The 26,073-nt window shown below is 46.2% G+C and overlaps 1 protein-coding gene across 1 annotated transcript in view; it reads left to right on the top strand.

Moving 5' to 3' along the window:
• ATRNL1 (attractin like 1) overlaps window positions 1-26,073 on the top strand; it is a gene marked incomplete at its 5' end in the record, with an annotated part of 491,004 nt that overhangs the window by 223,419 nt on the left and 241,512 nt on the right. The window contains one exon of the mRNA XM_075842684.1: window positions 10,068-10,146. Within this exon, the coding sequence (XP_075698799.1) occupies window positions 10,068-10,146 (79 nt within the window). The remainder of the gene's footprint in view (window positions 1-10,067; window positions 10,147-26,073) is intronic.

Genomic DNA, 26,073 nt, shown 5'->3' with positions numbered 1-26,073 from the left:
AAAAAAGAAGTGCAGGTCATGTCTTGAGCCGTTTTTCATAAGGTCAAAAGACAAACATCTCCAAAAACGGCCGTAAAAAACGCAGCAAAAAACGCTTATTGCATAAAAAGCGGCTGAAAATCCGAGGCTTTCCCTTGAAATCAGCTCCGTATCTTCATCCGTTTTTTGTTTAGCGTGTGAACGTAGCCTGACACCTATAGTGCGACCCGCTTATTAGGGCACCTGGAATCTAGTGCGCTCCAATAGCACGAGCCCCTGATCGGACCCTCAGCCAATCAGAAGTGTTGCAGTCCTGGCGTGACGGAATCTTTCTGGCCCAGATGTTACATTGTTGCAGCCGCTGAGGTCATGTGACCTGCTCAGTGTTATTGCGGTCATGTGACCCGCTCAGTGTTATTGAGGTCATGTGACCCGCTCAGTGTTATTGGGGTCAGCAGTGGTGCGGAGAAAAAGTGGGAACAGCGTGTTCAGTTTTGAGGGCGCCGCTTGTTATCCAAATCTCCTCAGTCCCCCGCAGTAGACTCTGTGGTTCGGCTGGTGACGGCGTCACGAGGACTTTATTAGCTGCGCGATGTTCCTCCATTAGACGCACTTTACATTTGGGCTGTACGGACTGGAGCAGCGGCCGCCTCGTGACGCTGATCTTTTTGTCCACACCACACGATTTGCCGTCTCCTCTGGAGGATTTGTTGTTTTTTTGCCCGTCCTCTATTCTCCGCCGGGTGCCAGGCGATGTCTTGTTGGCGCAGCTAAGCGAATATGACGTGAGTTGTCGCACGACCCCCCAGGACGTCCGCCATGAAGGGCGAGCGCGAGGTGGTGGGGGGGCTGCGAATTCTCAAGCTCAATATTTCAAGGATGAGATCGTCTTCCCCGCGGCCACATCCAGTCCCAGCCGATCATGTTACCCCCTCCTGCCCTGTGTAATAGTAACGCACCCACCGCTGTGCCGAACCAGTCATCACATTATACAGGCAACTCCGCTAGTGAGGGGGGCACAAACTTATTATATCATAACCAGGGTCAGTGTGTGGCTGAGCCATGTATCTAATCCTATCATGTGTGATACTGTCTGCTGAGCTTCTGTATCTAATCCTATCATGTGTGATACTGTCTGCTGAGCTTCTGTATCTAATCCTATCATGTGTGATACTGTCTGCTGAGCTGGTGTACCTAATCCTATCATGTGTGATACTGTCTGCTGAGCCGTGTATCTAATCCTATCATGTGTGATACTGTCTGCTGAGCTGTGTATCTAATCCTATCATGTGTGATACTGTCTGCTGACCGTGTATCTAATCCTATCATGTGTGATACTGTCTGCTGAGCTGTGTATCTAATCCTATCATGTGTGATACTGTCTGTTGAGCTGCTGTATCTAATCCTATCATGTGTGATACTGTCTGCTGAGCTGTATCTAATCCTATCATGTGTGATACTGTGCTGAACTGCTGTATCGAATCCTATCATGTGTGATACTGTCTGCTGAGCTGCTGTATCTAATCCTATCATGTGTGATACTGTCTGCTGAGCTGTGTATCTAATCCTATCATGTGTGATACTGTCTGCTGAGCTGTGTATCTAATCCTATCATGTGTGATACTGTCTGCTGAGCCTGTGTATCTAATCCTATCATGTGTGATATACTGTCTGCTGAGCTGTGTATCTAATCCTATCATGTGTGATACTGTCTGCTGAGCTGTGTATCTAATCCTATCATGTGTGATACTGTCTGCTGAGCTGTGTATCTAATCCTATCATGTGTGATACTGTCTGCTGAGCCTCTGTATCTAATCCTATCATGTGTGATACTGTCTGCTGAGCTGCTGTATCTAATCCTATCATGTGTGATACTGTCTGCTGAGCTGTGTATCTAATCCTATCATGTGTGATACTGTCTGCTGAGCTGCTGTATCTAATCCTATCATGTGTGATACTGTCTGCTGAGCCGCTGTATCTAATCCTATCATGTGTGATACTGTCTGCTGAGCCGCTGTATCTAATCCTATCATGTGTGATACTGTCTGCTGAGCCGTGTATCTAATCCTATCATGTGTGATACTGGCTGCTGAGCCGCTGTATCTAATCCTATCATGTGTGATACTGTCTGAGCTTTGTATCTAATCCTTTCATGTGTGATACTGTCTGCTGAGCTGTGTATCTAATCCTATCGTGTGTGATACTGTCTGCTGAGCTGTGTATCTAATCCTATCATGTGTGATACTGTCTGCTGAGCTGTGTATCTAATCCTGTCATGTGTGATACTGGCTGCTGAGCTGTGTATCTAATCCTATCATGTGTGATACTGGCTGCTGAGCCACTGTATCTAATCCTATCAAAACCGCACCCCAATGTGACAGAACGTGCTGCGGGTTCCAGGTCGGACACGTTGCGTGGTTTTTACGCAGCAAATCCGCCCCATGGGAACCCGGCCTAACAAATACACTACATGTGATATCACTTTTTTCTTATTAAAGCCAATTCCCCTACATATAAGGGCAGATACAGACGGACGTTGCGTTTTTGCGCGCGCAGAAACCACTTGACAGCTCCGTGTGTCATCAGTGTATGATGCGCGGCTGCGTGATTTTCGCGCAGCCGCCATCATAGAGATGAGGCTAGTCGACGCCCGTCACTGTCCAGGGTGCTGAAAGAGCTAACTGATCGGCAGTAACTCTTTCAGCACCCGCGACAGTGAATGCCGATCACAATATACAGCAACCTGTGAATAAAAAAAAGAAAAAGTTCGTACTTACCGAGAACTTTCCCGCCGTTGCCTTGGTGACGCGTCCTTGTTGGTGACGCGCCTCTCTTGACATCGGGCCCCACCTCCCTGGATGACGCGGCAGTCCATGTGACCGCTGCAGCCTGTGCTTGGCTTGTGATTGGCTGGAGCTGTCACTTGGACTGAAGTGTCATCCCGGGAGGTCAGACTGGAGGAAGAAGCCGGGAGTTCTCGGTAAGTCAGAACTTCGTTTTTTTTCACAGGTTCATGTTTATTGGGATCGGTAGTCACTGTCCAGGGTGCTGAAACAGTTTAACTCTATCAGCACCCTGGACAGTGACTATCTCCGGACGTCGCGTACCGGAAATATTTTTGCCGGGTTCGGCCAAAACGAGTTCGGCCGAACCCGGTGAAGTTCGGCTCGATTGTCCGGGTTCGCTCATCTCAAAGACACTCCGTTTGGATGTTTGGAAACAGAAAAGCACGTGGTGCTTTTCTGGTTACATTCATCCTTTTGACAGCTGGTGCGCTGTTTCAGTCGGTTCGCACGGAAGTGCTTCCTGTCCGACCTGCGTGGTTTTCACGCACCCATTGACTTCAATGGGTGCGTGATGCGCGAAATACGCGGAGATATTGAACCTGTCGCGCTTTTTGCGCAGCTGACAAACACTGCACAAAAAGCACGGACTGTCTGTACTGCCCCATAGACTTGTATTGGTCCATGCGTGCCGCATGAAAACCATGCGGCCCGCACGGACCGAATACACGCTCGTGTGAATCCCCCCTAATGGTGAGACATCGGTCTGCATGGGAGCTGCGTACACAAGCCGGGAGGAGATTTATTATCAAGACTATTTGCAGAGTTGCTTCCCTTCTTATTTTGGATGCCGGGAGCGTAAAAAGAGACCTCCCCTCCCCCGTGTATATCAGACCGGTCATTATATGAGAGCCGCTCGGGTCTTGTCTTCTCCAGGGCAGAAGATTCCGCAGTTTATTAAAGTCACGACCCCGGATAATTCTGCAATACGCTCCTCTGCCGCCCTCTGTCCTCCAGTAAATTACTCCGATCCTCAGGGGACGTTGCAGGGACTGTGGGGAGCGGAACAAGTGCTGTGCGGGCGTCCTCAGCCTGAACACGTTATATGTCACTGCCCCCAACAGAAAAATGCAGAAGACCCCGTGACAATCCCGTCATGTCACCCATGCTTCACCAAAGTCTACTCCTCTGTAATTACTATGGAGGGAATGAGCTGTAAAGCATCTATCTATCTATCTATCTATCTATCTATCTATCTATCTATCTATCTATCTATCTATCTATCTATCTCATATCTATCTATCTATCTCCTATCTATCTATCTATCTATCTATCTATCTATCTATCTATCTATCTATCTATCTATCTATCTATCTATCTATCTATCTATCTATCTATCTATCTATCTATCTATCTATCTATCTCATATCTATCTATCTATCTATCTATCTATCTATCTATCTATCTATCTATCTATCTATCTATCTATCTATCTATCTATCTATCTATCTATCTATCTCATATCTATCTATCTATCTCCTATCTATCTATCTATCTCTCTATCTATCTATCTATCTATCTATCTATCTATCTATCTATCTATCTATCTATCTATCTATCTATCTATCTATCTATCTATCTCATATCTATCTATCTATCTCCTATCTATCTATCTATCTATCTATCTATCTATCTATCTATCTATCTATCTATCTATTTATCTATCTATCTATCTATCTATCTATCTATCTATCTCATATCTATCTATCTATCTCATATCTATCTATCTATCTATCTATCTATCTATCTATCTATCTATCTCATATCTATCTATCTATCTATCTATCTATCTATCTATCTATCTATCTATCTCATATCTATCTGTCTATCTATCTATCTATCTCATATCTATCTATCTATCTATCTCATATCTATCTATCTATCTCTATCTATCTATCTCATATCTATCTATCTATCTATCTATCTATCTATCTATCTATCTATCTATCTATCTATCTATCTATCTATCTATCATCTATCTATCTATCTATCTATCTATCTATCTATCTATCTATCTATCTATCTATCTATCTATCTATCTATCTCATATCTATCTATCTATCTATCTATCTATCTATCTATCTATCTATCTATCTATCTCATATCTTTCTATCTATCTATCTATCTATCTATCTATCTATCTATCTATCTATGTATCTATCTATCTATCTATCTATCTATCTATCTATCTATCTATCTATCTATCTATCTATCTATCTATCTCATATCTATCTATCTATCTATCTATCTATCTCATATCTATCTATCTATCTATCTCATATCTATCTATCTATCTCTATCTATCTATCTCATATCTATCTATCTATCTATCTATCTATCTATCTATCTATCTATCTATCTATCTATCTATCTATCTATCTATCTATCTATCTCATATCTATCTATCTATCTATCTATCTATCTATCTATCTCATATCTATCTGTCTATCTATCTATCTATCTCCTATCTATCTATCTATCTCATATCTATCTATCTATCTCATATCTATCTATCTATCTATCTATCTATCTATCTATCTCATATCTTTCTATCTATCTATCTATCTATCTATCTATCTATCTATCTATCTATCTATCTATCTATCTATCTATCTATCTATCTATCTCATATCTATCTATCTCATATCTATCTATCTATCTCATATCTATCTATCTATCTATCTATCTATCTATCTATCTATCTCATATCTATCTATCTATCTATCTATCTATCTATCTATCTATCTATCTATCTATCTATCTATCTATCTATCTATCTCATATCTATCTATCTATCTATCTCATATCTATCTATCTATCTCTATCTATCTATCTCATATCTATCTATCTATCTATCTATCTATCTATCTATCTATCTATCTATCTATCTCATATCTATCTCATATCTATCTATCTATCTATCTATCTATCTATCTATCTATCTATCTATCTATCTATCTATCTATCTATCTATCTATCTATCTATCTCTATCTATCTATCTATCTATCTATCTATCTATCTATCTATCTATCTATCTATCTATCTCATATCTATCTATCTATCTCTATCTATCTATCTCATATCTATCTATCCATCTATCTCATATCTATCTATCTATCTCTATCTATCTATCTCATATCTATCTATCTATCTCATATCTATCTCATATCTATCTATCTATCTATCTATCTATCTATCTATCTATCTATCTATCTATCTATCTATCTCATATCTATCTATCTATCTATCTATCTATCTATCTATCTATCTATCTATCTATCTATCTATCTATCTATCTATCTATCTATCTCATATCTATCTATCTATCTCCTATCTATCTATCTATCTATCTATCTATCTATCTATCTATCTATCTATCTATCTATCTCATATCTATCTGTCTATCTATCTATGTATCTATCTATCTATCTATCTATCTATCTATCTATCTATCTATCTCATATCTATCTGTCTATCTATCTATCTATCTATCTATCTATCTATCTATCTATCTATCTATCTATCTATCTATCTATCTATCTATCTATCTATCTATCTCATATCTATCTATCTAATATCTATCTATCTCATATCTATCTATCTATCTCATATCAATTCAATTCAATTCAATTCAATTCAAAGAAGCTTTATTGGCAGGACCAAATACATATTAGCATTGCCAAAGCAAGTAAGAAGTAAGGGAATGAGGGATAGGGACTGAGGGATTGGGGGATAGGGACATATCTAGGGTTGGGGTTATACAAGTCCATGGCATATCATGTCTCTCTCAGTTTATGGCATGCAGTGACATATTGTGCCGCTGTGCCCACTGTGGTTTCCTCTTCACCCAGCAGGATGTAGAGTTTCTCTTCCTCTTCCATGGAGCTGAAGTCCGGTAAGAGATCAGAGAGTCTCCTGAAGTGAGTGTCCCTCACTGCTGAGTATTTGGAGCAGTGTAGCAGGAAGTGGGCCTCATCCTCCACGGCCTCCTGGTCGCACTGTTGGCACAGTCGGCTCTCCCTGGGCTTGTAGGTCTGTCTGTGGCGCCCGGATTCGATGAGCAGGTTGTGGGCGCTCAGTCTGTAGCGGCTCAGGATCTGTCTGTCTCTGGGGTTTGGCAGTTTCTCCAGATATGGCGCCAGTTTATATTCCCGCTGTAGACTCCGGTATATTGTCAGTTTCTGGGATGTCTTTATGTCGTTCCTCCAGTCACTGATATATTCCTCTTGGCCTTTGTTTATTGTCTTCTTGATTTCGGCTTTTGTGAGGCCGCGCTGGGTGACATTTTCTTCAGGCCGGGTCAGGGTGAGATGTTCTGCGGGGCCTGGTTTACCTGGGACCCCTTGGTGTAACAGGGCTTTATGGTGATAGGATCTTTGCCTGCTGCTGTGTAGATGGGCCCAGAATGATAGCGCCCTCTTCTGGATTGTGAGGTGTAGTGGGAATCTGCCCAGTTCTGGCCGACAGGCACTATTTGAGGTGCTCCGATGGACTTGGAGAAGGTGTTTGCAGAATTCTAGGTGGAAGATTTCTGTTGGGCTGGAATCCCACCTTGACCAGTCTGGGTATGTGTCCGGACCCCAGACTTCACTGGCATACAGGAGGATTGGGGAGATCTATCTATCTATCTATCTATCTATCTATCTATCTATCTATCTATCTATCTATCTATCTCATATCTATCCATCTATCTCATATCTATCTATCTATCTATCTATCTCATATCTATCTATCTATCTCTATCTATCTATCTCATATCTATCTATCTATCTCTATCTATCTATCTCATATCTATCTATCTATCTATCTATCTATCTATCTCATATCTATCTATCTATCTATCTATCTCTATCTATCTATCTCATATCTATCTATCTATCTCTATCTATCTATCGCATATCTATCTATCTATCTATCTATCTATCTATCTATCTCTATCTATCTATCTATCTATCTATCTATCTATCTATCTATCTATCTATCTATCTATCTATCTATCTATCTATCTATCTATCTATCTATCTATCTATCTATCTATCTCATATCTATCTATCTATCTATCTATCTATCTCTATCTATCTATCTCATATCTATCTATCTATCTATCTATCTATCTATCTATCTATCTATCTATCTATCTATCTATCTATCTATCTCTATCTATCTATCTCATATCTATCTCATATCTATCTACAATCTATCTATCTATCTATCTATCTATCTATCTATCTATCTATCTATCTATCTATCTATCTATCTATCTCATATCTATCTATCTCATATCTATCTATCTCATATCTATCCATCTATCTCATATCTATCTATCTCATATCTATCATCTATCTATCTATCTATCTATCTATCTATCTATCTATCTATCTATCTATCTATCTATCTATCTATCTATCTATCTATCTATCTATCTATCTCATATCTATCTATCTATCTCATATCTATCTATCTATCTATCTATCTATCTATCTATCTATCTATCTATCTATCTATCTATCTATCTATCTATCTATCTATCTATCTATCTATCTCATATCTATCTATCTATCTCATATCTATCTATCTATCTATCTATCTATCTATCTATCTATCTATCTATCTATCTATCTATCTATCTATCTATCTATCTATCTATCTATCTATCTATCTATCTCATATCTATCTATCTCATATCTATCTATCTATCTATCTATCTATCTATCTATCTATCTATCTATCTATCATCTATCTATCTATCTCTATCTATCTATCTCATATCTATCTATCTATCTATCTATCTATCTATCTATCTATCTATCTCATATCTATCTATCTCATATCTATCTATCTCATATCTATCCATCTATCTCATATCTATCTATCTATCTCTATCTATCTATCTCATATCTATCTATCTATCTATCTCATATCTATCTATCTATCTATCTCATATCTATCTATCTATCTATCTATCTATCTATCTATCTATCTATCTATCTCATATCTATCTCATATCTATCTATCTCATATCTATCTATCTATCTATCTCCTATCTATCTATCTATCTCATATCTATCTATCTATCTATCTCATATCTATCTATCTATCTCATATCCGTCCATCCATCTTCAGTGTTTGTGTTTTCCGGGTTTCTTCCCAGTATAGAATGTTTCTCCCTCGTCTTTGCCGTCACTTTGTGATTGTTGTTGGTCCTACTATATAAATACGACGTTCTGCATCTCTCTAATGTACTTTGTCTTTGCATTCCTCACCCTTCTTGAGATCTCTGCTTGCTGTCAGTGCTTGTTTTATATAAAGTATAGGAGCACGGTCTGTAATAAGCAATAAATAGGACACGTCTTATCTTCTGCGGAGCCTTTCTACGGCCCGGACACCATGTAAATATACGGGAATGTGTTTGTCGGCCACAACTTTGTAATTGTCTTTGATGTGGTGTAAATCCAGACGTTGGCCCCTGTTCACACCTGGGTTTCCATTCTGTTTTGCTCCGTCAGAGGATCAGAACGTGGTAATAACTGGAAGCTGCGGGTGCGCTGCGCCACGGACACCACTGGAGGCCGACGGGACCCATTCACCATAATAATATTCCAGTCTATCGAGCGAGCGCGATAATCGCTAAATGTGAATCGGTGCGTCAGCCGGAAAACACTCGTCGTTCGTTCATATAGTGGTTTATGCGGACTTAAAACAACGGTTTGCGGTTCTGACGTTGCGCTATGTAACGAGTCGAGTGATGGACGGCCGACATGTGACACCGCTAAATAGGCGACCAAACGATGAATTATTAACCGTTCTGAGACGATAACGTTGTCTGTAAACGCTCGTCTACAATCGCTGACACGGATCTGCTCGCGGAAAGTGCGGCCCCCGCCAAAATCACAAACCCCTATAGGTGCCCTAAGACTATAGAAGATTGCGGCTCCGTCCTGTGACATCACCTATAGAGACCCCTCTGTATGGAGCTCCGCTCGCCCCTCTCCGTGCAGCCCCCTCTGTGTGTTCTGCAGTCATGTTGCCTAGCAACTCCATGTCTCCTGCCTGGGTGACCACCGCCTCCTCACGCTGCACACACTTGTTTTCAGTCCCTTATAATCTGGCAGCAGGGACAGGTCCCTTTATCACGTGCTGGAGGATTATACCGGTTATTACAGGGGTAGACGCGGGTCGGACGGCCTCATATAGCCAATACTTGTGTCGCCCGTTGATTTTAACCTGTGATTTCTGCTCCGCAGCTGCTTCCTGTCGCTCCTCCTGGTGGCCGCCGTGGTTTGGAAGATTAAGCAGACGTGTTGGGCGTCTCGGCGGAGGGAGGTAAGTGACAAACCCTGACCTGCTTACCCGTCTGCTGTAATAGCTTCACGTTACGCCCTTTAGTGTTACCGCGCAGCGTCACCCGGACTGTGCTGTGGGTCTCCGGTGCTGCAGTCATTGAGTCCCAGACCCCAGTGAAACAATGTAGCAGAATGCTGCTGTGTTCACTCTTGACCTTAGTCTGGGGGTCCACGGCGACCCGGTGCAGCGGGTAATTACCGCGATGCTTCTCTATGGTAAACCGTCACATTGTTGCTTTTGATATTTTTCCCATAGTGAAGAATTGGAGCTGCATTGGCGTGACTTGTGGCCGTCACGATGTGGAGTCTTGTCCAGAAATAGAGAACCATTAATGCAGAACAGCGCCACCCCTGTCCACAGGTTGTATGTGGTATTGTAGCTCAGTCCCATTCACGTCAATAGTGTCGAGCTGCAATACCAGATACAACCCGCGGGCAGGTGTGGCGCTGTTTCTGGAAAAAAAAGCTGCCATGTTTTTCTAATCCTGGACATCCATCAAAAAGAAGCCAATGCGGCGATCGTCTGATTGTTTCCTTCTTTCACCTCTGGCGACCAGTTGTCACAGCCGGGGGCGCCGCGGCGGCCACATATTAAGTAGCGTTACACGCCGGCTATTCAGATGAACGTGCGTCCGTGTAAAGGACGGCGCCAGAGAGAGGACCCCCCCCCTATATGACGTCCCGTGTAGGGGTAATATCTGATGTCATTTCTCCCTGTACCAAGTCGTGAAGGTTTTACTTTTCTGGTGGAATCATTTCCTTATAATATTTCCCTCTCCTTTCGTGCTTGTGCGTCTTGATCTAAGGCCCCGCGCACATGACCGCGCCTGTAATCACCGTCCATGATTGCGCGCACGGCCGACCGCGGACAGTCGTCTACAGGCCGTGCTCCCATTATAAAGTATGAGCGCACAGTCCGTAAAAAAAAGGCTTCTACGGCCCGGACACCTTCCCGCTAATATATGAGGTGTCCGTGGGCCATAGAAATGAATGGGGCGATAATTACGGACTAATTCTATGGTCGTGTTCATGGGGCCGGAGTTCCTATAGATTCGCCGGGGTCATTATGTTATTTACGGACTCCGGTTTTATATCAGAGATTCCAGTATCAGTAGGAACGATCGCACTATTCATCCTGACCTTATCGGTTCATGAATAAAATACCAGAATGACAGTGAAGACTGACACTTATAGATGTAATGATCCTGTTTCCATCCGCAAGTAATAACTGTTACATCTACCGGACAATCAACCAGAATCCGTTCATTTTCTGATGTTTGTGGGATTGTTCTGCGTATTTTGGGGGTTACAGCCTTGATTTGGGGTCTGGTTATTGTCATGTCTTTGGCCGGCAGAGCAGTAGAAGAGAACCATAAATGTAATGTAAGAAGGTGCCGTTCAGGGTCTGTGGAAAGCCGGGGACTCGGCTCTTTGTGTAGATTTCAGCGGCTCCTGCGTCATTACCGACGACCGTTCCTTATGAAGTGTAAAGCAGCCGTCAGATCTCTGAGCCGGTGAATCCGGCAGCTGCGCTGACAGGTGGACGAGCGCCGGGGGATCTGCCGACAAGCTGCCTGCTGCGCCCCAAGAGAGGCCGGGGGCGCCGAGCCACAGGCAGCGAGCGAGGAATCCCTGGTATTGATGGCGTGACAATCTGTTCATCCGCCGTGCGTTGTGTAACCGCGCCGCCAGGAAACGTAACTGGTGTCAGGACGGTGAATGTTTAGGATTTGGGGGCTCAGGTAACAATCTGTACGACGCTCAAGTTCTAATTTATTATTGATCTGAATCTTGGGGGCAGCAGCAAAATATCGTAACATTTCTAACAACTCAATGTCCGCGATCTGCGCCAAAAGAATAGTTTCCAGACAGACCAATCACAGGCCTCCCCCGCCTCAACCCCCTTATTGGCTCCTTCCTAGGAAGGTTTCACAGCGATCACCGGATTCCATCGTAGAGTAATGGCGCCCGTTTACGCCGCTATATGTGGTGCGTGACGCAGCGGCTGGACATGTTTCATGCGCCTGCGATTTCAGATTCCAGTGCGGCTCTCACAGGGTTATGACCCAGCTTTTCCAGACCCCTGAATGACCACTCTCCCCGTTCATAAAGTGACCCCCCCCCCCCCATACTGTATTTTGTATTCAGGGATCTAGGAGAGCCGGGTTTAACCCTGCGGGGGCTGTGATGGCGGCCATGTTGGTTGTGGCCCAGCTCTCTCAGGCCCCTGGCAATAATTCTCTCCAGATTTGCCATTCAGGATTTGGGGAAAGCTGGATGACGGCCCCTGTGATCGCCGTAGCGGCCGCCGTCTTGTTGTTACTCACCAGTAACATTTTCTGGTCATTTCTCGGCGACGATCACAAATCTGTTACAATGCGACCGTTTAGCTGCGTTTTCCCACAATCCTCGGCAGAGCGCCGGCCCCTCCTCCGATCGGACAGAAGATTTTATCCGAGCGCCTCCTGTAAACCTTCATCCTTAATCTTTAACCATAAAGTTTCCGTCTCCTCCCGGATTATCCCGCGCCCGTGTTACCGTCTCGCTGCTTAATTCTATCCAAATATACCGGAGCGCGGCCGGATCGTACCAGGAGGCGGGGGAGGGGCAGCTGCCATCACGCCGTGTAATCGGATTATCCGCCTGTGATGTTGGGTTATAAATAACAACCAGCGACTTCATTAACCCCGCGACTGCCAGATGTGGTGACATGAAAAGCCATAAAGTGCGCCCTGGCGAGGACGTCTGCCGCGAACGCTCCGGTCACTTGTATATATCATGTATACTGAGGTCATTGTCCGGGACGCCGTCACTACGAGGGTCTAATATAACAGAGCCGTCACTACGAGGGTCTAATATAACAGAGCGGTCACTATGGGGGTCTAATATAACAGGACGGTCACATGGGGGTGACTGTCAGTATTTGTATGAGCTGTGATTGGACGGCAGCGTGAATAGCTTCTTATGTTCCGTTCACACTTCGCAGATTTGTTGTGATTCTTTCCTCACTTTACTTCTCATCCACGTGGCCGGGACTGTAATCCGCACAGAAAATCTGTAGCATTTCCACGCCGTGCGCCGGGAGCCGTAGAATGACGGCGAGAACCTTCTAGAAATGTGGCAAGAAGTTACTTACTAAGTGTCGTCATCTGTGATGCATTGTGTCTTATACACCAGTCACAGCCAAAGCTGCATTTCACATTTTTCTGGTAGCCACTTGGAATCTGTCAACACTGCTGACAGACACGCCCCTAACTGCTTACCTGAGATTCTGTCATGTACTGGACTCTGCTGCATTGCATTCTGGGAGATGTCAACCACTGCGTTCACTACATATTCCACTATGCAGCACAGCAGAGCTGAGAGCTAACAGGAAAGCAGCAGGCTATTCAATGACTCTGCTTGTTCTGTTTTTTTTAGGAGGACTATGAGGTGGCTGGGTGGGGAATAAGCTGATAGCGGGGGAAGGGAAGCCCACGGCCTGCACCCCAATATCCTCATTTCCCCTGAAGCCGATCATTGACGTCACTGGCCTGTCTGTGTGATGCCCAACATCCTCCAGGGCTGATAGGAGGGGGAGGGGTCCTGAATGGGGGTGTCCTTATAGACATTCCCTCTAAAAGGTACATTAAAAATATATAATCTGTTCTAAAACAGCCCAGCTGCTGCAGAACCTCTTTTTGAAGGAGGGGGGGGGCTTATTCATTCCTAACACTGAAATAGAATAGAATGCCAGAACTACAGTGAAGACTGAAACTGTCGTAGACAGAACGGTAAGAAAGAGGTAGACGGTAACAAAGAATGATATGCCATTCAGAGTCTGTGGAAAGCTGGGTGACAACTCCTATGGGCAGCATTAGCGGTTGTCACTCACCATCTTTTTAGGGGGAAAGGCTCTTTAGTGTTTTAATGGGTTTGTCTGCTTTTGAAACCTCCTACCGTTTTATGTCTACAGCTCCTGGTCAGATTTATGTGTTTCCATGGTTACAGACTACAACAAACCCTGTGTAGTCGGATTCTGCCGTCTGTCTGTCTCCTGTTTCTTGGTAACGTACATTTAATAATTCATCCAGAAGAAAGTGCGGTCCCCTTGCTCATCAGACTACACAGGTTTTTTTTTGTAGTCTGTTACCATGGAAACACATAGGTCTGCATGGAAGCTGTAGACACAAAATGGAACATTTTTTTTTCTATTTTTGAGCTTTGGAACAATATAAATGTATTATTCTTTGGGTGTATTTGTTGTTGTTTTTCACCCTTTTCGCTTTGATCACCCGCATCGTGTTCAGCGTTGCCCGGAGCCGCCATCTTTGCAACGTGTATTAACGCAGCTTGGACGGGGATTCCTTCCCGTCAGCGCGAGGCATTCCTGCTGTGAATGGAGACAGTTGACTCAGTTTTCCTAATCACTTTCTTATTAATGAGACTTTCACTCTCTGAAGATCCTTAAAACACACAAATTACGCGGCAATGGATGTCCCCCGCGCCGCGCCGCCCCGAGCGCCACCGTAACCCCATTAACAGCAAAGTGTTTGCTTTAGTAAAATTAGCAAATGAATTGTGACGAGTCTGAGCTTCTGGGGCACCGACGCTCGTTGATGAAATATTAATGACTACGATGTCCATAGACATGAGCGGAAACTGCCGGCATCCAGGCCGCAGCCGCACTACAACTCCCATCATCATCTGCCTATACATTGTCACTCATGAATAGAACCAGTCTGTGCCCTTCTACTGGAAGCCCTGGTGCATTGTGGGTGACGTACAAGTTTATTCCAGGTACTGTCCAGTATAGAACAAGCTACATCTCTCACAATGCAATACATCAGAGTGCAGTGCATTGTGGGAGCTCAGTAAAGGCATTCGTTGTGTGATAGATTGTGCAGAACATCTAATAGTCCAGAAAGAAAGTAACAGGAGCTCAGCTTGTCCGTGTCCTATAGAATTCTCTGTCAGCACTACATCTCCCGGCGTGCAGTGCAGCAGAGTGTAGCGCGTCTCTCTGGGGGGCTGTTGATCTGATTATTAGGGTATGTTCACACGACCTATTTTCGGCCGTTTTTCAGGCCGTAAATGCCCGAAAAACGGCCGCAAAAAAGAAGTGCAGGACACTTCTTGGGAATTTTGGAGCCGAAAATTGCGAGTGGCTTAAAAAACGTCTGAATTTCCCTTGAAAACCGCCGCTCCGTATTTTCAGACGTTTTTGACTCCGCGTGTGAACAGAGCCGTACAGTGAAGTTCCTTTAATCCATCATATGATCCGTGGCGTCCACGTGGCCCGGCTGTGAGTGGTGAGATCCGGCGCGCCTCTCGTTTTGTGGCTTCCTTTGTGTAATTAATAATTGACATGAAACCTTTGCCTCGCGCTTTTATCTTGGCGCATTGATAGAAGTCGCCGCGAATTAAAAGTCTCGTGGAAGAAAAGAAAACGCTTTGAAATGCAAAATGATATTGAAATGAGTGCGGAGATATTTGGGGGAGGGTCGTCCGCGTCGCAGCCACTGGGAAGGTGATGAATATTTGAACAGACTATTATTTTAATCAGCGGCGTGTAATTAATACGGACGTCGCGGAGTCGGTTTGGGGTTTTTATTTTTTATGCATTTAGTTTGACAGCCAAGAAAGCGAAATTACCCCGGACGCTTCCACAATCAATTTAAACACGTAATTAACCGAAATGAAACCGCCACAAACACAATTGACTTGCGCCGTCCCGATACTTTATGTTTATTTAAGAACCTTCAGAGCAAAGTTAATAACGCGACGACTTAACGAGAAGACACTCGGGTGGATTGAGAGCAGACGCCGGCGTGTAATCACATCATGGCGGCAGATGTCCCTCGCTGTGTGATGCTGCAAGATTCGCTGGGACAATTCACGTATACGTAATGGGGGAGGGGCGGGAATTACGACTCGTACAAAGTGTCACATTGGAGGTCGTGTCCCCAGACTCCGGGCAGTGACGTTACTAATGTAGAGACCCCCGGACGTCATATGTATCGTGTAGATCTCCCGCACCACGGCTAGGCTTCATATGTTCTCTACTCCATGGCTAGGCTTCACATGTACCCCGCCCCTCCCCACTCCATGGCTAGGCTTCATATGTACCCCCCCCCCCTCCCCACTCCATGGCTAGACTTCATATGTACCCCCCCCCCCTCCCCACTCCATGGCTAGGCTTCATATGTACCCCCCCTCCCCACTCCATGGCTAGGCTTCACATGTACCCCCCCCCCCCTCCCCACTCCATGGCTAGACTTCATATGTACCCCCCCTCCCCACTCCATGGCTAGACTTCATATGTACCCCCCCTCCCCACTCCATGGCTAGGCTTCATATGTACCCCCCCCTCCCCACTCCATGGCTAGACTTCATATGTACCATGTACCCCCCCTCCCCACTCCATGGCTAGACTTCATATGTACCATGTACCCCCCCCCTCCCCACTCCATGGCTAGGCTTCATATGTACCCTCCTCCCCACTCCATGGCTAGACTTCATATGTACCCCCCTCCCCACTCCATGGCTAGGCTTCATATGTACCCCCCTCCCCACTCCATGGCTAGGCTTCATATGTACCCCCCCCTCCCCACTCCATGGCTAGACTTCATATGTACCCCCCCCCCCTCCCCACTCCATGGCTAGGCTTCATATGTACCCCCCCTCCCCACTCCATGGCTAGACTTCATATGTACCATGTACCCCCCCCCTCCCCACTCCATGGCTAGGCTTCGTATGTACCCCCTCTCCCCACTCCATGACTAGGCTTCATATGTACCCCCCCTCCCCACTCCATGGCTAGGCTTCATATGTACCCCCCCTCCCCGCTCCATGGCTAGGCTTCATATGTACCCCCCCTCCCCACTCCATGGCTAGGCTTCATATGTACCCCCCTCCCCACTCCATGGCTAGGCTTCATATGTACCCCCCCCCTCCCCACTCCATGGCTAGACTTCATATGTACCCCCCCCCCTCCCCACTCCATGGCTAGGCTTCATATGTACCCCCCCTCCCCACTCCATGGCTAGACTTCATATGTACCATGTACCCCCCCCCCTCCCCACTCCATGGCTAGGCTTCGTATGTACCCCCTCTCCCCACTCCATGACTAGGCTTCATATGTACCCCCCCTCCCCACTCCATGGCTAGGCTTCATATGTACCCCCCCCCTCCCCACTCCATGGCTAGACTTCATATGTACCCCCCTCCCCACTCCATGGCTAGGCTTCATATGTACCCCCCCCCCTCCCCACTCCATGGCTAGACTTCATATGTACCCCCCCCCCTCCCCACTCCATGGCTAGGCTTCATATGTACCCCCCCTCCCCACTCCATGGCTAGACTTCATATGTACCATGTACCCCCCCCCTCCCCACTCCATGGCTAGGCTTCGTATGTACCCCCTCTCCCCACTCCATGACTAGGCTTCATATGTACCCCCCCTCCCCACTCCATGGCTAGGCTTCATATGTACCCCCCCTCCCCACTCCATGGCTAGGCTTCATATGTACCCCCCCTCCCCACTCCATGGCTAGGCTTCATATGTACCCCCTCCCCACTCCATGGCTAGGCTTCATATGTACCCCCCCCCTCCCCACTCCATGGCTAGACTTCATATGTACCCCCCCCCCTCCCCACTCCATGGCTAGGCTTCATATGTACCCCCCCTCCCCACTCCATGGCTAGACTTCATATGTACCATGTACCACCCCCCTCCCCACTCCATGGCTAGGCTTCGTATGTACCCCCTCTCCCCACTCCATGACTAGGCTTCATATGTACCCCCCCTCCCCACTCCATGGCTAGGCTTCATATGTACCCCCCCCCTCCCCACTCCATGGCTAGACTTCATATGTACCCCCCTCCCCACTCCATGGCTAGGCTTCATATGTACCCCCCCTCCCCGCTCCATGGCTAGGCTTCATATGTACCCCCCTCCCCACTCCATGGCTAGGCTTCATATGTACCCCCCCCCTCCCCACTCCATGGCTAGACTTCATATGTACCCCCCCCCCTCCCCACTCCATGGCTAGGCTTCATATGTACCCCCCCTCCCCACTCCATGGCTAGACTTCATATGTACCATGTACCCCCCCCCTCCCCACTCCATGGCTAGGCTTCGTATGTACCCCCTCTCCCCACTCCATGACTAGGCTTCATATGTACCCCCCCTCCCCACTCCATGGCTAGGCTTCATATGTACCCCCCCTCCCCGCTCCATGGCTAGGCTTCATATGTACCCCCCCTCCCCACTCCATGGCTAGGCTTCATATGTACCCCCCTCCCCACTCCATGGCTAGGCTTCATATGTACCCCCCCCCTCCCCACTCCATGGCTAGACTTCATATGTACCCCCCCCCCCCTCCCCACTCCATGGCTAGGCTTCATATGTACCCCCCTCCCCACTCCATGGCTAGACTTCATATGTACCATGTACCCCCCCCCCCTCCCCACTCCATGGCTAGGCTTCGTATGTACCCCCTCTCCCCACTCCATGACTAGGCTTCATATGTACCCCCCCTCCCCACTCCATGGCTAGGCTTCATATGTACCCCCCCCCCCCTCCCCACTCCATGGCTAGACTTCATATGTACCCCCCTCCCCACTCCATGGCTAGGCTTCATATGTACCCCCCCCCCCTCCCCACTCCATGGCTAGACTTCATATGTACCCCCCCCCCCTCCCCACTCCATGGCTAGGCTTCATATGTACCCCCCCTCCCCACTCCATGGCTAGACTTCATATGTACCATGTACCCCCCCCCCTCCCCACTCCATGGCTAGGCTTCGTATGTACCCGCTCTCCCCACTCCATGACTAGGCTTCATATGTACCCCCCCTCCCCACTCCATGGCTAGGCTTCATATGTACCCCCCCCCCCCTCCCCACTCCATGGCTAGACTTCATATGTACCCCCCTCCCCACTCCATGGCTAGGCTTCATATGTACCCCCCCCCCCCTCCCCACTCCATGGCTAGACTTCATATGTACCCCCCCCCCCTCCCCACTCCATGGCTAGGCTTCATATGTACCCCCCCTCCCCACTCCATGGCTAGACTTCATATGTACCATGTACCCCCCCCCTCCCCACTCCATGGCTAGGCTTCGTATGTACCCCCTCTCCCCACTCCATGACTAGGCTTCATATGTACCCCCCCTCCCCACTCCATGGCTAGGCTTCATATGTACCCCCCCTCCCCACTCCATGGCTAGGCTTCATATGTACCCCCCCTCCCCACTCCATGGCTAGGCTTCATATGTACCCCCCTCCCCACTCCATGGCTAGGCTTCATATGTACCCCCCCCCCTCCCCACTCCATGGCTAGACTTCATATGTACCCCCCCCCCTCCCCACTCCATGGCTAGGCTTCATATGTACCCCCCCTCCCCACTCCATGGCTAGACTTCATATGTACCATGTACCACCCCCCTCCCCACTCCATGGCTAGGCTTCGTATGTACCCCCTCTCCCCACTCCATGACTAGGCTTCATATGTACCCCCCCTCCCCACTCCATGGCTAGGCTTCATATGTACCCCCCCCCCCTCCCCACTCCATGGCTAGACTTCATATGTACCCCCCTCCCCACTCCATGGCTAGGCTTCATATGTACCCCCCCCCCTCCCCACTCCATGGCTAGACTTCATATGTACCCCCCCCCCTCCCCACTCCATGGCTAGGCTTCATATGTACCCCCCCTCCCCACTCCATGGCTAGACTTCATATGTACCATGTACCCCCCCCCCTCCCCACTCCATGGCTAGGCTTTGTATGTACCCCCTCTCCCCACTCCATGACTAGGCTTCATATGTACCCTCCCTACTCCATGGCTAGGCGTCATTAGTACCCCTCTCCCATGGTTGGGTGTTTTATATTTCCTCTGAGCTGTTATTGGTGGGACATTAGCTGGACACTGGAGGTCGTCCTATAAGATCTATGACCCCGGACCCAGAGATCCAGGGATCTGACCGGGGATGCAGCAGCCGCTTCTGTGTTTCGGCTTTCTTGGCATTGACCTGTTTCGGGCTCGTACATGATGTGCACTCGGAGCTCAGTAACGCTGGTAATACAAGTGTCGTAACGCTCGCCAGGCGCCGGCCATCAATATTCTGTACAGAACACAGCGCAATTCTCAGCAGGATCACAAATATCTCTCGTAACATGAAGGGGCTGATGGAGATGTGAAGTCAGGCTACACGCGCCCCCCCACCGCAGGACCCTCCTGTCCCCGGCCGACTGTTAATGGGTACAGGCTATTTCCTGGGCACTAAATAAGAAGGATTGATGGCAGTGAGGCTGGTGCCCCCATCACTGTGATGCCCGCAGGCTCTACATGGGTCTCAGCAGCTGCATTATTATACAGCCTAATTCCACCGGGGGACGAGGGGCGCGCTCCGCGCTCAGGCTCCGGGTTAAATGACTTTCCTGGCCGGCTAATTAGCTCAGCGACTTACTGTGCTTAGTCCTACAAAACGGAGAGGACAGAACCAATATCCCAGGACGTGATGCCGGCGGCAGGCACAACCTGAAATCACATCCTGTATGACGACTATAACACAGATATATAGGGGGAGAATGCATAAAGAATGGCGCACACTGCGGCGTGAGCGAGAAGATTCCGCCCGCTCGGAGCGACACAGCGTTTATAGGGATTTTACTGTTCTGTGTGAAACATTTTATAAGGAAAAGTTCTGCAACTTTATAATAGATTTTGTTGGAATTTATCAACACTTTCAAAATCTCTGCTTGCAGTCAGTGAATACAAACATCTTTCTTTGAATCCAGAGGGTTTATAGTCCTGACCAATTCTCTCAGCTGAGTGTTTGTTATAATTGTATCCAGTCCACACAATTCAGTGAGATAAACAGTCTGGACCCAACACAGAGACATTGTAACAAATTATAAGGACAGGAGAAAGCTCTGCCGATGTGTTTAACTCACAGAGGATTGTCTGGACTGAATAGAATTGTAACAAACCCTCAGCTGTGTGAGTAGTGCAAGATCTGTATTGCTTTTAAAACCTGTCAACGACATTTTACAGTTTATGTACAGTATAGGATTGATCTGCATATTAAAGGGGTTGTCCGAGATCCCAACATTTTTTCAAAAACTCTGTCATACATTACCCCTTATACAGACAACCTAAATAAAGCATTATTTTTTTAAAAAATTCTACTTAACACATTTCTTCTTTGAATTCAGCACAGTTTGTTTACATGCAGTTCAGCTCTGGTTTGTTGATCTTTCCTTGTGATGAAACTTTTTTCACGTGCACGCTCATTGCAGGCTGCAATGAGCGTGCACGTACCTTCCAAGAGTTCATGTGAGCTGTCCTTGCTCCTCCCCGCTGACCTCCTTCACTGCACTTGTCTTCTTGATGACATTCTTGAAGGATGATGAGCAAATGTTCTCCCCCCCATTATGTTTTTCACATTTATGTTTTATTTCTCTTTTCACCTCTTCGTGTCTACCCTAAGGGTATGTTCACACGCACTAATTACGGACATAATTCGGGCGTTTTTGCCCCGAATTACGTCCGAAAATAGCGCCTCAATAGCGTTGACAAACATCTGCCCATTGAAAGCAATGGGCAGACGTTTGTCTGTTCACACGAGGCGTATATTTATGCGCCGCTGTCAAATGACGGCGCGTAAATAGACGCCCGCGTCAAAGAAGTGACCTGTCACTTCTTTGGGCATAATTGGAGCCATTACTCATTGACTCCAATGAATAGCAGCGCCAATTACGCCCCTAATGGACGCGGCGTTCAAGCGCCTGCACATGCCGTTATGGCTGAAATTACGGTGATGTTTTCAGGCTGAAACATCCCCGTAATTTCAGCCGTTACGGACGCCCTCGTGTGAACATACCCTAACCCTTGTCCGCCCTCCTCTATCTCATGTCTCTCTCCACTAAGGCTATGTTCACACAGAGTTTTTTGGCAGGAACAATATCTGCCTCAAAATTCCGTCTTGAAGATTGCGGCAGATTTACCTCTCCCTGCACGCTGTTTTTTGCGTCGTTTTTCCCGGCGTTTTTTGTGCGCTGTTTGCGTTTTTCTTTGCCGATTTTTTTCGGGGCGTTGTTCGCTTACTTTATCTTGGCGTTTTTTGCTTGTTTGTTTGCGTCTTTTTTTGCGATGTTTTTGAATGTGTTTTCCGTTTCGTTTATCGTATCCTTTTTTTCGCGTCGTTTATCGTTTCTTTTTTTGCGTCGTTGTTGTCGGAAATTTTTTATGCGTTTTTCGTTGCGTCTTTCGTGTGGTTTTCCCCGTTTTTTTTCGCAGCCTTCTTTGCCTCTTTGTTTGCGGCTTTTTTCGCGTCATTTTCCACTATATTTTTTTCGTCGTTTTGCGTGTCGTTTATCATAGCCTTTTTTTCTACGCTTTTCGCGTATTTTTGGGGGGTTTTTTATTTCTGCGTTTTTCGTTGCGTCTTTCGTGGCGTTTTCCCTGTCGTTTTTCGTGGCGTTCTTTGCCTCTTTGTTTGCTGTTTTTTTCACGTTTTTTTTTTAATGTTTTTCCCCGCGTTTATCGTAGCCTTTTTGGCGTTGTTTTTTTATTGTTTTTTGCGGCGTTGTTTGCGGCTTTTTTTGCGTTCGTCCAGCCCCGTCTTATGCCTCATGCACACTTGCGTGTAAGATTGACGCCCGTGAGAAACGCATATGAAAACAGGCCAATTTAAAATAATGGGTCGCGTGTGCTGTGCGTGGTTTTCACAATCAGCACACGGGCGAGATTCACCCTGTTGAGAATGGGGCCTTAGGCACGATTTACACAAGCGTGAATCACGTCCGTGTGCTGTGCTTTGAAAAAACGCACAACACACGCGACCCATTTATTTCAATGGGGCCGTTGACACATGCGTGACTTTTCACGCAGCGAGAGTCCGCTGCGTGAAACATACTGCATGTCCTCTATTGGTGCGTTATCCTGCACCTACACTCACATTGAAGTCAATGCATGCGTGAAAACCACGCACCGCACACACGTGTTTGGTGCGTGATTTACACAATTTGTTAGATGAAAAAAATGTGCTGGCTTTGTGAGTGCGTGAATAACACATGACAATCGAAAAGCACACTGATGCATAAGGGCGGATTTACACGAGCGTGTGCGTTTTGCGCACGCAAATACAGTGGCGTTTTGCGTGCACAAAATGCACTTGACAGCTCCGTGTCATGTTCATATGGTGCGCAGCTGCGTGCTTTTCGCGCAGCCACCATCATTATGACACTATGTTTGGATGTTTGTAAACAGAAAAGCATGTGGTGCTTTCCTGTTTACATTCATACTTTTTACTGCTGTTGCGTGAATCACGCGTGTCCCACGGAAGTGCTTCTGTGTGGTGCGCGTGATTTTTACGCACCCATTGACTTCAATGGGTGCGTGATGCTCGAAAAACGCAGAAATATAGAACATGTCGCGAGTTTTACGTAGCGTACTTACGCTGGGCAAAACTCACGGACAGTCTGCACTGCCCCCATAGACTTGCATAGGTCCGTGCGACCCGCGTGAAAACCACGCGGGTTGCACGGACGTATAGCACGTTCGTGTAAATCCGCCGTAACGCACACACACAGACATGATTGACGCAAGTTTTTCACGCGTGTAAAATACACACGCTCGTGTGCATGAAGCCTTACTAATGGACGCTGTTAGACAGTAATGAACTAGTAATACATTTTAAAATAAATGAGGACATAGAAAAAATATTGTAATGAAATAACACACACAACACTGGTTAACGATTTTATTAAAAATAAAAAAGGGTGTCATTGAAGTAGTCCTTGAACTGTAAAAAACACATAACTAAGAAAAAAAAAGTGATGCTTAGATACACTGCTCATGTGTGATACTGTCTGTTTGACCATGTATCTAAGCCTACCACAAGGTAGCCTTAGATACATTACCCAAGCAGACAGTGTCACACATGGGCCATGTATCTAAGAATACATGTTAGGCTTAGATACAGGGCCCCAAAACACAAATCTTATACAGGAATAAAAAGAATGTCATCTGGGGTCCTGTATCTAAGCATACATTGTGTTAGGCTTAGATACAGGCTCCATGTGTGACAATTTTTTTTAGCCACTGTATCTAAGCCTAACAATGTAGGCTTAGATACAGGACCCCAGAAGATCTTTTACAGTTTAATATTATACGCTCTGCTCCGGGACTCCTGACATCGTAGCAGAGCCTATAATAGCGTAGTGCGGCTCCTCCTTGGGCCTGCTCAGTGCTACGGCGCAACGGTGTCCCGCGGGCCGCAGATAACAGCCTCAAGGGCTGCATGCGACCCGTGTACTGCATCGAGTTGTCTGATCCCCTATCAAAGCCTACTATGTGTAGGCTTTGATAGGGGAAGAACTAAAAGTACAGAGGTCACTGTACCTCTCTAGTCCGCGGGTGCCGTCCCTCTTCACTTTTTTCACTGTGAACACGCATAGGCGCGCTCACAGTGAAAAAAAGCTGCATAGGCTGGGCGGGCACCCGCAGAAACGACACATCTCCAGTGACGTGTCGTGTCCCATCCGAGGTCTCGCTGGGGCGAGACCATGTGATCGGGACACGACACGACAGTGGAGGAGGAAGAAAACGTGACGTCAGAAGACATGTGATCGGCAGAAAAGAGCTGCCAGAACGGAGAACAGAAGCAAGATTGCACAGGTAAGTATATTAGGGAATAGTTAATGTGTGTATTGTGTGTTTAACTTTTAAATAAAAATATATCTCGGACAACCCAAAAGGCTCATAATTCTGCAGACTTCAGAGCTGAAATCTCCCAGCAACTTTTTCTGTTGAATTACATTTTGGGAAGTGTCATCTTTATACCAAGCACTGTGCAATCATCTGATGTAGGAAAAGCGAACAGCCCCCTGCAATATAAAAGCTACACTAATCTGGTAGGATATTGTCTGTTTACAAGCATGCTGACTGTTTCCAATAAAAATCTGCATAATTGTGCAGCTCTCGAGTATAATACAGGATGTAACTCAGGATAAGTAATGTATGTACTCAGTGACTCTACTAGCAGAATAGCGAGTGCAGCTCTGGAGTATAATACAGGATGTAACTCAGGATCAGTACAGGATAAGTAATGTAATGTATGTACACAGTGACTCCACCAGCAGAATAGTGAGTGCAGCTCTGGAGTATAATACAGGATGTAACTCAGGATCAGTACAGGATAAGTAATGTATGTACACAGTGACTCCACCAGCAGAATACTGAGTGCAGCTCTGGAGTATAATACAGGATATAACTCAGGACCAGTACAGGAGAAGGAATGTATGTACACAGTGACTCCACCAGCAGAATAGTGAGTGCAGCTCTGGAATATAATACAGGATATAACTCAGGATCAGTACAGGATAAGTAATGTAATGTATGTACACAGTGACTCCACCAGCAGAATAGTGAGTGCAGCTCTGGAGTATAATACAGGATGTAACTCAGGATCAGTACAGGATAAGTAATGTAATGTATGTACACAGTGACTCCACCAGCAGAATAGTGAGTGCAGCTCTGGAGTATAATACAGGATGTAACTCAGGATCAGTACAGGATAAGTAATGTAATGTATGTACACAGTGACCCCACCAGCAGAATAGTGAGTGCAGCTCTGGAGTATAATACAGGATGTAACTCAGGATCAGTACAGGATAAGTAATGTAATGTATGTACACAGTGACTCCACCAGCAGAATAGTGAGTGCAGCTCTGGAGTATAATACAGGATGTAACTCAGGATCAGTACAGGATAAGTAATGTAATGTATATATACAGTGACTCCACCAGCAGAATAGTGAGTGCAGCTCTGGAGTATAATACAGGATGTAACTTAGGGTCAGTACAGGATAAGTAATGTAATGTATGTACACAGTGACTCCACCAGCAGAATAGTGAGT

Source organism: Rhinoderma darwinii, chromosome 11 (assembly GCF_050947455.1).
Source record: "Rhinoderma darwinii isolate aRhiDar2 chromosome 11, aRhiDar2.hap1, whole genome shotgun sequence".
Lineage (NCBI taxonomy): Eukaryota > Metazoa > Chordata > Amphibia > Anura > Rhinodermatidae > Rhinoderma > Rhinoderma darwinii.
This window is presented reverse-complemented; position numbering and strand designations above follow the sequence as displayed.